The sequence below is a fragment of the Leucoraja erinacea genome, chromosome 4, assembly GCF_028641065.1.
Source record: "Leucoraja erinacea ecotype New England chromosome 4, Leri_hhj_1, whole genome shotgun sequence".
Classification (NCBI taxonomy): domain Eukaryota; kingdom Metazoa; phylum Chordata; class Chondrichthyes; order Rajiformes; family Rajidae; genus Leucoraja; species Leucoraja erinaceus.
Genome location: NC_073380.1, coordinates 59,496,646 through 59,510,345, shown reverse-complemented (window position 1 = coordinate 59,510,345; position 13,700 = coordinate 59,496,646). Strand labels below are relative to the sequence as shown.

At 48.5% G+C, this 13,700-nt stretch overlaps 1 protein-coding gene across 2 annotated transcripts; it reads left to right on the top strand.

Moving 5' to 3' along the window:
* Positions 1–928: 928 nt before the first annotated feature.
* Positions 929–13,145, top strand: tubb5 (tubulin, beta 5). Of its 2 annotated transcripts, XM_055634381.1 has the most exons (4): positions 929–1,086; positions 1,992–2,100; positions 2,215–2,325; positions 11,686–13,145. In XM_055634381.1, the coding sequence occupies exons 1-4, from the start codon at positions 1,030–1,032 to the stop codon at positions 12,759–12,761; spliced, it is 1,353 nt and encodes a 450-aa protein (XP_055490356.1). In that variant the 5' UTR covers positions 929–1,029; the 3' UTR covers positions 12,762–13,145. The 2 variants fall into 2 exon arrangements, with proteins under 2 accessions (XP_055490356.1, XP_055490354.1); XM_055634379.1 differs by having other exon boundaries at positions 1,992–2,325.
* Positions 13,146–13,700: the final 555 nt, after the last annotated feature.

The window sequence follows — 13,700 nt, the reverse complement described above, 5'->3', positions numbered from 1 at the left end:
AGTGCCATCAAACGCTCATCGTATGTTAACCCGATCATTTTAGTTTAGGTTAGTTTATTATCACGTGTACTGAGGTACAGTGAACAGCTTTTGTTGCGTGCTAACCAGTCAGCGAAAAAGCAATACATGATTACAATCGAGCCATTCGCCGTGTACAGATACATGATCAAGAGGAAATAATGTTTAGTGCAAGATAAAGTCAGTAAAGTCCAATCAAGATAGTCCATGGATCGCCAATGAGGTAGGTGGTAGCTCAGGACTAAAGAAAGACACAAAATGCTGGAGTAATTCAGCAGGACAGGCAGGAGAGAAGGAATAAATGTGGAATAAATGTGGAATAAATGTGAGGTTATCCATTTTTGTGGCAAAAACAGGAAAGCAGACTATTATCTAAATGGTGGCCGATTGGGAAAGGGGGAGATGTAGCGAGACCTGGGTGTCATGGTACACCAGTCATTGAAGGTAGGCATGCAGGTGCAGCAGGCAGTAAAGAAAGCGAATGGTATGTTGGCTTTCATAGCAAAAGGATTTGAGTATAGGAGCAGGGAGGTTCTACTGCAGTTGTACAGGGTACGGGATACTGAGTTGGATGATCAGCCATGATCATATTGAATGGCGGTGCAGGCTCGAAGGGCCGAATGGCCTACTCCTGCACCTAATTTCTATGTGTCTAATAGGGGTAATTTCGGGTGGAGACCCATCCAGAGTAGTTCAGGACCGCTCTCTAGTTGTGTTAGGACCTGGGATCATTCTGGTAAACCTCCTCTGGACCCACTCCGACGCCAGCACATCCTTCCACAGATGTGCTTTCTGTATCTCCTGCCCTGCTCCTTAGCCCAGCCTGTGTCCCCGTGTAACGGGTCGGGGAGACAGAGCCGACGCCCCTAGCCCCTCGCCCCGCCTCTGTGCTGTGTGGGGCGGGCGGGGGAGGAATGCGCTCAGCCCAGCCCAGCCCAGCCCGTATATAAGGGGCAGCGGGAGGCAGCGGCCGCCGACAGCCAGTGCCGGAGCCCATCAGGAGTAGACAGCATGCGGGAGATCGTCCACATCCAGGCCGGACAATGCGGCAACCAGATCGGCAGCAAGGTGAGCCCAGCCCGGCCCGGCCCGGGGCACAGCTTGTGTGGAGAGTTACCACCTCCTGAAGCGCTGCAGACCCCAGCCCCAGTCCCCACCGCCCTCCACGTCTTGCATCGCTGGCTGCAGCTGTCCATTTCGGCCGAGTTTCACGCCCCGATTACGAGTTGGGTCGTTCGTGTCCCGGGGACCGATCCCCTCCAACCCCCATCAGTCTGAAGAAGGATTTCGGCCCGAAACGTTGCCCATTCCCTTCGCTCCATAGATGCTGCTGCACCCGCTGAGTTTCTCCAGCACTTTTGTGTAACCTTCGATTCTCCCGCATCTGCAGTTCCTTCTTAACCCCCTCCAACCCTATTTCTCCACTCCCCCTCCCGCCTCTCTCACCCCTCACCCCTCACCCTCTCACCCTCCACCACCCCACCCCTCACACCCCCACCCCCTCACACCCTCACCCCTCCAACCCCTCACCCCCCCCTCCACCCCCTCACCCCACACCCCCCACACCCCCCCCTCCTCACCCTCACACCCCCCACACCTCCACCCCCCACCCCCTCACCCTCACACCCCCCCCCCACCCCCTCACACCTCACCTCCCCCCCCACCCTCACCCCTCACACCCCCATCCCCACCCTTACACTTCTACATCCTCCTCTCCACACTCTTGCCCCATCCACCTCCACACTCCCACCCCTTCCCTCTGTCCTTTCCTCCTCTCTGCCCTCAGCCTTCTGCCTTCCCTCCTCCCTCAACCCTTCCTCCCATTCCGCTCCTTCCTCCCCCATCTCCCCTCCTCCCATACACCCGTCCTCCTCAGCTCCATCCCCCAAACATCTCTCCTCCATCTCCCCCTCCCCTCCACCCCTCCCTCGATCCCGACATTTAACCTCTCCCTCCCTCTCTGCCCCTCACAGTTCTGGGAGGTGATTAGTGACGAGCATGGCATTGACCCTGCGGGAAACTACATTGGAGACTCGTACCTACAGCTGCAGAGGATCAATGTGTACTACAACGAGGCGTCGTGTGAGTGGGTGACTGGGGACGGGCGGGCGGGCTCGGGAGGGGAGGGGAAGGGGCTGCATTTCAATCTACGACTCTCCACTCATCTCTTGCCAATACCCCACTCACTCCCTGCAGCCCAGAAGTACGTGCCCAGAGCCATCCTACTGGACCTGGAGCCCGGGACAATGGACAGTGTTCGTTCGGGGAACCTGGGACAACTCTTCAAACCGGATAACTTCATATTTGGTGAGTCTCCGGGCTCTAAAGTGATACAGCGTGGAAACAGGCCCTTTGGCCCAACTTGCCCACACTGGCCAACATGTCCCATCTACACTAGTCCCCACCTGCCTGCATTTGGCCCATATCCCTCTAAACATTGTCCTATCCATTTTTATCTGTCTAATTGTTTCTTAAACTTTGCCATAGTCCCTGCCTCAACTACCTCCTCTGGCAACTCGTTCCATACAGTGATTAGGAGGGAGAGATAGATCAGCCATGATTGAATGGCGGAGTAGACTTGATGGGCCGAATGGCCTAAATTCTACTCCTATCCCTATTGATACACCCACCACCCTTTGTGTGACCCTTCAGATAACTATTAAATCTTTCCCCCCCCTCACTTTAATCCTGCATCCTCTGGTTTCCTGGTTCCCTTACTCTGGACAAGAGACCGTGTCTACTCGATCTATTCCTCTCAGGATTTTATACACCTCTGTAAGATCACCCCTCATCCTCCTGTGCTCAAAGGAATAAAGCCCTAGCCTGATGAACCTCTCCCTATAGTTCAGGCCCTCAAGTCCTGGCAACAGCCTTGTAAATCTTCTCTGTGCCCTTTCCAGCTTGACAACATCTTTCTTTTAACGTGGAGCCCAGAACTGAACACCATACTTAAATGCAGCCTCAAAAACGTCCTAAATAACTGCAACATGACCCCCCCAACTTCTATACTCAAGGGCTTTGTTGACCCAGTGACAGGGTGAAGGTTTGCAGCCATTCCTCTCATCTGATGATGGACACAAAGTGCTGGAGGACCTCAGCGGGTCGGGCAGCAACTCTGGAGAAAAAGGATAGGTGATGTTTCGGGTCAGGACCGTTCTCCAGACTGTTGAATAGTCATGTCTGAAGAAGGGTCCCGATCCGAAATGTCACCCATTGTGTTTCTCCAGAGATGCTGCCTGACCCGCTGAGTTACTCTGGCCCTTTATGTCTATCTTTGGTATAAACCAGCATCTTCAGTTTTTATTTTCCACAATTTGGTTTCTCATTTGTTTTGGCTCCAGAGGTCGGGTCAATCTACGCTCAGCTGAAACCTGACCCTCAGGAGAAGGAATCAAAGGGTTAATATTACCCCTCCCCCACTTCCATCTATATCCCCCTCTCTGGTCTTATATTTCACTCCTCATCTGACCCCCTTTTATCTCCTTTCCACCTCTGGCCTTTGTCCACCCATCTGCCAATCAACCCCCCCCTCCCTTGCTTGTATCCACCTATCACTTGCCTGGCTTTGTCCCATTCCCACCTCTCTTTTCCAACTCCCCGCCCCCCTTCAATCAGACTGAAGAAGGGTCACAACCTGAAATGTTGCCTATCCATGACCTCCAGGTTCAAGGACAGTTTCTTCCCAGCTGTTATCAGGCAACTGAACCACCCTCTCACCAGCTAGACTGCAGTCTGACCTCCCATTTACCTCATTGGGGACCTTGGAACTATCTTTAATCAGACTCTATTTTGCACTAAACGTTATTCCCTTTATCCTGTATCTGTAACACTGTGGATGGCTCAATTGTAATCATGTATAGTATTTCCCTTGACTGGTAAAAAGCTTTTCACTGTAGCTCAGCGCATATGGCAGTAACCCGCAGAGTTACTCCAGCACTTTGTTTTTTACTCAAAGATTCCCTGGGGTAAAAGGTTCCGACTGTCTACCCTATCTATGCCGCTCATAACTTTATATACTTCAAATGTTACCGCTCAACCTCTGACATTCCTGTGAAAACAATCCAAGTCTGTCCAACCTCTCCCTATAGGGTGATTTCACGAAAGTTCACTGGAGCGTAGATACAGCGCGGAAACAGGCCCTTCAGCCCACCGTGTCCGCACCGAACAGTGATCACCCCATACACACACCAGGGACAGTTTATGATTTACAGCACCCAATTAACCTACAAACCTGCACGTCTTTGAAATGTGGGAGCACGCCGAGAAAACGCACGCGGTCGCAGGGAGAATGTACAAACTCCGTACAAGCAGCACCCGCAGTCAGGATTGAACTCGGGTCTCTGGCGCTATGAGGCAGCAACTCCCCTGCTAAGCCACCGTGATGCTCCAAGTCCTTCTAATCATCTACCACGTGAAGTTCTATGCTCAGAATAGTTGGTTAACCAGAACTTCTCATCGTTCCTCAGCTGTTTCTACACGTAGTGCAAGTTAGGACACATGTCCAGATTCAGTTCTCCAGCCAAATCTCATCCAACGCCTGCCTCCTCTCAGTGTCCTCACTTCTTTTCCCTGCAGTGGGCTCCACGCCAGAGAAACAGCGGCCTTTTGATATCCCAGCCCCCCCTCATTCATCAGCAACATTTTTTTTTTCCAAAGGGCTTATTGCAGCCAAGCCTGTTAATTGTACATGCTCCGGGAATCAGTCCCTGGCCTGATCAGAGGGAAACCTCAACATTCCCTTTGCTCTGCTCACCCTGAAACAAAAGAAGCTGCCTCACATTTACCAGAATGCTGAAGATAGACACAAAATGCTGGAGTAACTCAGTGAGTCAGACAGCAACCCCAGAGAAAAGGAATAGGCGACGTTTCAGGTTGGAACCCTTCTTCAGACCCGAATGCTGCCTGGATTAGAGGGTTTCAGCTATAGGGTGATTTCACGAAAGTTTACTGGAGCGTAGATCCGCACCCACGTGACGGAAAATTTTAACTGGAGGACACTGTCACTTCCGGTACATGTTAGTGAATGGGAAAACACGCACTTACACACCCGTTAAAAACATCGAAAACGGCCAGTTTCTGAGCTGCAATTTACTGTGCCAGTCGGGGTAACCGTGAGGCACAGCTACCTAAATTTACAGTCCAAAAAAAAGATAGAAACTAAGGTAAATTCAAGAGGGAGCTGAAGGTGCAAAAACAGCGGAAGTGCTTAGCAGACATTTGCCGTGGAGATTTAAAGATCCAAAATATCGGGAATTATCGCGTTTGCTCGCTGCATTTCATCAAAAGTAAGGCATTATTGACTTTTTTATCTTTATTCATTTGTTATATGAAAAGTTTTAAAAGTGAAAAATCCGTCAGTAAAATTTCAAAATCGCCCATGGTTCTCAGGTGGGTTTTAACATGCAAAATGAAAATGCTTCTGAAGCTCCATTTACCATTTAAATAATCGTAAACTTTCAAGCGTTTTCATTTTGCATGTTAAAACCCACCTGAGAACCATGGGCGATTTTGCAATTTTACTGACGGATTTTTCACTTTTAAAACTTTTCATATATAAATGAATAAAGATAAAAAAGTCAATAATGCCTTACTTTTGATGAAATGCAGCGAGCAAACGCGATAATTCCCGATCTTTTGGATCTTTAAATCTCCACGGCAAATGTCCGCTAAGCACTTCCGCTGTTTTTGCACCTTTAGCTCCCTCTTGAATCTATCTTTTTTTTGGACTGTAAATTTAGGTAGCTGTGCCTCACGGTCACCCCGACTGGCACAGTAAATTGCAGCTCAAAAACTGGCCGTTTTCGATGTTTTTAACGGGTGTGAAAGTGCGTGTTTTCCCATTCACTAACATGTACCGGAAGTGACAAGTGTCCTCCAGTTAAAATTTTCTGTCACGTGGGTGCGGATCTACGCTCCAGTGACCTTTCGTGAAATCACCCTATAGCTGAAACCCTCTAATCCAGGCAGCATTCGGGTCTGAAGAAGGGTTCCAACCTGAAACGTCGCCTATTCCTTTTCTCTGGGGTTGCTGTCTGACTCACTGAGTTACTCCAGCATTTTGTGTCTATCTTCAGCATTCTGGTAAATGTGAGGCAGCTTCTTTTGTTTCAGGGTGAGCAGAGCAAAGGGAATGTTGAGGTTTCCCTCTGATCAGGCCAGGGACTGATTCCCGGAGCATGTACAATTAACAGGCTTGGCTGCAATAAGCCCTTTGGAAAAAAAAAATGTTGCTGATGAATGAGGGGGGGCTGGGATATCAAAAGGCCGCTGTTTCTCTGGCGTGGAGCCCACTGCAGGGAAATGAAGTGAGGACACTGAGAGGATGCAGGCGTTGGATGAGCTTAGGCTGGAGAACTGAATCTGGACATGTGTCCTAACTTGCACTATGTGTAGAAACAGCTGAGGAACGATGAGAAGTTCTGGTTAACCAACTATTCTGAGCATAGAACTTCACGTGGTAGATGATTAGAAGGACTTGGAGCATCACGGTGGCTTAGCAGGGGAGTTGCTGCCTCATAGCGCCAGAGACCCGAGTTCAATCCTGACTGCGGGTGCTGCCTGTACGGAGTTTGTACATTCTCCCTGCGACCGCGTGCGTTTTCTCGGCGTGCTCCCACATTTCAAAGACGTGCAGGTTTGTAGGTTAATTGGGTGCTGTAAATCATAAACTGTCCCTGGTGTGTGTATGGGGTGATCACTGTTCGGTGCGGACACGGTGGGCTGAAGGGCCTGTTTCCACGCTGTATAAAGTCCGATTTTAAATAAAGACTTGAGGTGGAACCCAGAGCGGATCGCAAACTGCTGGAGGAACTTGGCAGGTACAAGCAGTAATGGTGGAGGCAAATACAGCAGTTTAGTTTGGTTTATTATTGTCACGAGTTTCGAGCTACAGTAAAAAGATTTTGTGTTGCATGCTATTCAGTCAGTGGAGAAACTATACATATAACCATATAACCATATAACAATTACAGCACGGAAACAGGTCATCTCGGCCCTACAAGTCCGTGCCGAACAACTTTTTTTCCCTTAGTCCCACCTGCCTGCACTCATACCATAACCTTCCATTCCCTTCTCATCCATATGCCTATCCAATTTATTTTTAAATGATACCAACGAACCTGCCACCACCACTTCCACTGGAAGCTCATTCCACACCGCCACCACTCTCTGAGTAAAGAATGATTACAATCAAGTCGTCCGCAGTGCACATTGTGGTCCGAAAGGCCTGTTCCTGTGCTGCTCTATGTACCCAAATAGAATCTGAGCCCCTGACAATTTTGTACATACAGATTTGACTGAATACCATGAAGCCAAGCTGAATATGACACATAGTAAAACAAATAGAAATGATGTAAATTCATCTCCATAATTCTGCATAGTGAGATTTAACCAATGCTATAGGATTGTGGGGAAAGTCTGAACAGTATTTATAACATTGAGTCATGCAGTGTGGAAACAGACCCTTCGGCCCAATTTGCTCATTCCGACCAACATGCCCCAACTATGCTAGTCCCATCTGCATTCGTTTAGCCCATAGCCCTTTAAACCTGTCCTATCCGTGTACCTGTCTAAGTGTTTCTTAAACTTTGTGATACCTTTAGAAAGGAGATGTGGAGGAATTTCTTTAGTCATAGGGTGGGAAATATGTGGAATTCATTGCCACATATGGCAGTGGTGGGCGTCAAGATATTTTTAAAGGTGGAGATTGATTGGTTCTTGATTAGTAAGGGCGTCAGAGGTCATGGGACGAAGGCAGGAGAATGGGGTTGAGAGAGATAGATAGAAACATAGAAATTAGGTGCAGGAGTAGGCCATTCGGCCCTTCGAGCCTGCACCGTCATTCAATATGATCATGGCTGATCATCCAACTCAGTATCCCATACCTGCCTTCTCTCCATACCCCCTGATCCCCTTAGCCACAAGGGCCACATCTAACTCCCTCTTAAATATAGCCAATGAACTGGCCTCAACTACCCTCTGTGGCAGAGAGTTCCAGAGATTCACCACTCTCTGTGTGAAAAAAGTTCTTCTCATCTCGGTTTTAAAGGATTTCCCCCTTATCCTTAAGCTGTGACCTCTTGTCCTGGACTTCCCCAACATCGGGAACAATCTTCCTGCATCTAGCCTGTCCAACCCCTTAAGAATTTTGTAAGTTTCTATAAGATCCCCTCTCAATCTCCTAAATTCGAGAGAGTATAAACCAAGTCTATCCAGTCTTTCTTCATAAGACAGTCCTAACATCCCAGGAATCAGTCTGGTGAACCGTCTCTGCACTCCCTCTATGGCAATAATGTCCTTCCTCAGATTTGGAGACCAAAACTGTACGCAATACTCCGTACTGATAGATCAGCCATGATTGAATAGTGGAGTAGACTTGATGGGCTGAATGGCCCAATTCTGCTCCTACAACTTATGAACGTGATAGTACCTCCTCAAGTACCTCCTACGGCAGCTCATTCCATACACCCGCCACCCTTTGTGTAAAACAAGTTACCCCTCGGGTTTCTATTAAATCTCCCCCCCCCCCCCAGCTTAAACCGATGCCCTCTGGTTTTTGATTCCCCTACTCTGGGCAAGAGACTGTATGTGTTTACCCGTGGGATTGAAGTCTGAGTTAAAGTTCGACTCCTCCTGTGCCTTCAAGCAGATAACATCTGTGCAAGAGGACAAGATTACACCATCGCAAAGGAATGATGCAGTTAAGATAAATTGTTGCTTGCGTTTGCACTTTGCTGCTTTGGCCCGTTTGTGAGAGAATGTAATTTTGAAGGTTGTCCGGCCCCAGGGATGCAGCCGCAGCAGATTTATTTACTTCACCGTGGAATTACTCTGGGGGGAGGGGGGGTTTGGGGCCTAGGATCGTCTCTGTCTTACACAAACCAGATGGCCAGTGAACTGTCTTATTGTAAGAGCTTTCTCCCGCCTGCCATCCCCTCCCCCGTTCCCCTGAAATTCCCCGCGGAAGATAACTCATGGATAGGATAGCATCACCAAATTGTTGTGGCGTAGTTTAGTTTAGAGAGACAGTGCGGAAACAGATCCTTCAGCCCACTCTGACCAACTATCACCCTGTACACTGGTACTATCCTACACACCAGGGAATCGACTCATTACAAGGACAATTTACAATTTACAATTTTTTTTAGGCCAATCAACCTACGTCTTTGTAGTGTGGTGGGAAACCGGAGCACCCGGAGAAAACCCACGTGGTTACAGGGAGAACATACACTTTCTGTACAGACAGCACCCGCAGTCAGGATCGAATCCGGGTCCCTGGCACTGTGATGCAGCAACTCTACCACTGCACCACCATGCCTCCCACTGAATTAAACCATTCGGCCCATTGAGCTTGTGTTGTCCCATTGATCAGCTTCATTTCCCTGCAAATTATTCTCCTAATTCAACTGCATTTAGAAAGCATTCAATTTCAATTGAAAACTATTTCCACATTTCCTTTTGTATCTTCTTCAATATATTAAATATCCCCTGATTTAAAATATTTATTTCTAACATCTAACCTTACCATTAAGGGAAGGGGGTGTGTGTGTGTGTGTGCGTAATTTTTTCCACATAGATGGCGGGTGGAAAGAGTTGCTGGAGGAGGTAGCTGTGGCAGGTACTGCCTCGATGTTTAAAAAGCACCTGGGCAGGTACATGGATATGGCCAAACTTGCCCACACTGGCCAACGTGTCCCATCTACACGAGTCCCAACTGCCCGCGTTTGGTCCTTATCCCTCCAAACCTATCCTATCAATGTATAAAGGTTTCTTAAATGTTGCGACAGTCCATGCCTCAACTACCTCCTCCAGCAGCTTGTTCCTCACACCCACCGCCCTATGTGTGATAAAGTTACCCCCTCATACTCCTGTTAAATCTTTTCCCCTTCACATTAAACCCATGGCCTCCGGTTCTCGATTCTCCTACTCTGGGCAAGAGGCTCTGTTCATTTACCCTATCAATTCCTCTCATGTTTTTGTACACCTCTATAAGATCACCCTTCATCCTCCTGTGCTCCAAGGAATAGAGTAGCAGCCTGCTCAATCTCTTCCTGTAACTCAGACCCTCGAGTCCTGAAATCATCCTTGTAAATCCTTTCTGTATTCATCCCAACTCGACACCATCTTTTCTATGACATGGTGGCCAGAACTGAACACAATACTCACAATGTGTGTCGCCAATGTCTTGTATAACTGCAACATGTCCTCCCAATTTCTCATCTCTTTTCTGTCTATCTTCTGTATTAACCAGCACCTGCAGTACCCTGAATTAAAATGATTATAACATTCTCCCTTGTATCTTTTGCCCCACTGTATATTAAATCTTGCTGCCCCACTCCCCCACCCCACACATTGCCGTAACTGCCTTCTGTTTTGTAAATGGTGTTGGAAGGTTTACACAAACTATGTTGTTCTCCGCTGCAGTTGTCCATTGATTGAGATGATGCAGCAGGAGTGACCTCAACCCTTTATCATTGGTAGATTACCCTTTTGAAAAGCCAGGCTTGCTGACTACAGAGACCAACGTAGGGAGTTTACAATTGTACAGCTTAGTCAGCAGTCAAGCCCTTGTTCAGCTCACTCTGCAGTTCCTTGTCTGCGTCACAAAATAAATCTGGGATGAGCTGAAGAGACACGTTACAAATGCGGCACAGTTGCGCAGTGGTAGAATCCAAGCCCAGTCCACCCATTCCGGGAATTAACCTGGTGAACCTACGCTGCACTGCCTCAATAGCAATAATGTTCTTCCTCAAATTAGGAGAGCAAAATTGCACACAATACTCCAGGTGCTGTCTCACCAGGGCACATGTACAGCTGCAGTAGGACCTCCTTGCTCCTAAACTCAAATCCTCTCGCAGTGAAGGCCAACTTGGCTGTCTTCACTGCCTGCTGCACCTGCAGGCTTACTTTCAGTGACTGGTATACCTTTGTATAAACCAGCATCAGTGATTCTTTGTTCTTATGTAAATACTTTTAAAACCTATTTTGATGTCCAATTAATTTTACCGTGGGGACCAAATCCTCTTGGAAATTTTGTGTGACAGTTCGGAATGGGAAGGGGGGGGTGGGGGGAGGGGGGAGAGACACGTGAAGGACGCAAAGTGTTAGAGTAACTCAGCGGATCAGGCAGCATCTGTGGAGAACGTGGGTAGGCGACGCTGTGGGCTAGGACCATTCTTCAGACTGGGACTTCAGAAGGGACAGCACAGTGACGCAGCAGTAGATTTGCTGCTTTACAGCACCAGGGACCCGGGTTTGATCCTGACTGCGGGTGCTGTCTGTACGGAGTCTGTACGTTCTCTTGTAACAGTGTGGGTTTTCTCCGGATGTCCAGTTTCTTCCCACACTCCAAAGACATACAGGTCTGTAGGTTAATTGGCTTTGGTAAAAATTGTAAATTGTCCCCAGTATTTCGGTTAGAGCTAGTGTATGGGGTGATCACGGGTAGGTGTGTACTTGATGGGCCGAAGGGCCTGTTTCTGTGCTGTATCTCTAAACTAAAGATAGTGTAGGAAGGAACTACAGATGCTGGTTTAAAGCAAAGATAGACACAAACTAAACGTGCTATTTGAAGTTATTCAATAACCCCCTACCCCCTCACATTTGGTGCGGTAAAAGTACTTGGAGTTGAGTGGACCTGTAATCCTTTCTTCATTCTCTGGTTGTCAGGACAAACAGGTGCGGGGAACAACTGGGCCAAGGGACACTACACGGAAGGGGCTGAGCTTGTGGACTCGGTGATGGACGTGGTGAGGAAGGAATGTGAGAACTGTGACTGTCTACAGGGGTTTCAGCTCACCCACTCCCTGGGAGGAGGCACGGGGTCGGGAATGGGGACTCTGCTGATAAGCAAGATACGCGAGGAGTACCCAGACAGGATCATGAACACCTTCAGCGTCATGCCATCCCCTAAAGTGTCGGACACGGTGGTGGAGCCATACAACGCCACCTTGTCCGTCCACCAGCTGGTGGAGAACACGGACGAGACCTACTGCATCGACAACGAGGCCCTCTACGACATTTGCTTCCGCACCCTGAAGCTGACCACACCCACCTACGGGGATTTGAACCACCTCGTCTCGTCCACCATGAGTGGCGTGACCACTTCCTTGAGGTTCCCCGGGCAGCTCAACGCAGACCTGAGGAAGCTGGCGGTCAACATGGTGCCCTTCCCGAGACTGCACTTCTTCATGCCTGGCTTCGCCCCGCTCACGGCCCGGGGCAGTCAACAGTACCGCACCCTCTCCGTCTCCGAGCTCACCCAGCAGATGTTCGACGCCAAGAACATGATGGCCGCCTGTGACCCTCGCCACGGCCGCTACCTGACCGTGGCCACCATCTTCCGCGGGGCCATGTCCATGAAGGAGATCGACGAGCAGATGCTGGCCATCCAGAGCAAGAACAGCAGCTACTTCGTGGAGTGGATCCCCAACAACGTGAAGGTGGCCGTCTGCGACATCCCGCCCTGCGGACTCAAAATGTCCTCCACCTTCATCGGCAACAGCACCGCCATCCAGGAACTGTTCAAGCGGATATCGGAGCAGTTCGCAGCCATGTTCCGCAGGAAGGCCTTCCTGCACTGGTTCACCGGGGAAGGGATGGATGAAATGGAATTCTCCGAGGCGGAGAGCAACATGAATGACCTGATATCCGAGTACCAGCAGTACCAAGACGCTACAACGGACGAGAACGAATACTTTGAGGAAAACGAGGAGGAACAAGACGAGACTCAATTAAGCAACTGAAGAGACTCTACCCAAAACGTCACCTATCCATTCTCTCCAGAGATGCTGCCTGACCCGCTGAATTATCTTTGATGAACACTTGACTCTATCTGCCATTGTCAATGTCCACGAGTGTTCTCTGGACTATGAGAAACTAATCCCATTGTGTTGTTTATCCTCCATCACATGCTTAAAGTGCCTTTGCTGTAATTCCTAAGTGCATGAAAGTGAAAAGTCCAATCATCGAAATAATTTACAGTTCAATAAAACTGGCACAAAAAGGACAAAGTGCTGGAGTAACTCAGTTGATCAGTCAGAGGATATGCATATCCATGTTCTCCAGAGATGCTGCATCACCCACTGCGTTACACCAGCACTTTGTGTCGTTTTGTGTATTAACCAGCATCTGCAGTTCTTTGTTTCTACATTCAATAAAATGTAATTGGCTTTATTATCTACCTGGAAACGTACAGGGAATACTAATGAGCTACATGTAAACAAACAAGTCTGTTGTAATATCTGAACATCAATCATTTTTAAATAATCGCACTGAAGAGGTGACTCTTTAGACAATGAGACAATTAAATTGCTTGCCCACCACTCACTTATAACATTACACCTGGTATTAAACATAGAACAGTACAACATAGGAACAGGCCCTTTAGCCTGATACGACTGTGGCAAACTTGATGCCAAGTTAAACTAATCTTCTTTGTCTGCACTTGATCCATTCCCAAAATCTACCACTCACCTGCACACTATGAATAGTCTGCAGTGGTCAATTAATCTACGAACCTGCATGTCTTTGGAGCATGGGAGAATGTGCTGAACATGATGCCAAGTTAAACTCATCTCATCAACATAGAACAGTACAGCTCAGGAACAGGCCCTTCGGCCCACAATGTTGGTGCTGAACATTATACCAAGACCATGTCTTGTCCACCTGTACATGACCCATAT

Excerpts from the sequence above, each read along its gene's own strand:
- tubb5 (XM_055634379.1), top strand. The coding sequence starts at position 1,030 with ATGCGGGAGATCGTCCACATCCAGGCCGGACAATGCGGCAACCAGATC. Across the intron at positions 1,087-1,991 it reads GCAACCAGATCGGCAGCAAG|TTCTGGGAGGTGATTAGTGA; the intron begins GTGAGCCCAGCC and ends TGCCCCTCACAG. Across the intron at positions 2,326-11,685 it reads ACCGGATAACTTCATATTTG|GACAAACAGGTGCGGGGAAC; the intron begins GTGAGTCTCCGG and ends TCTGGTTGTCAG.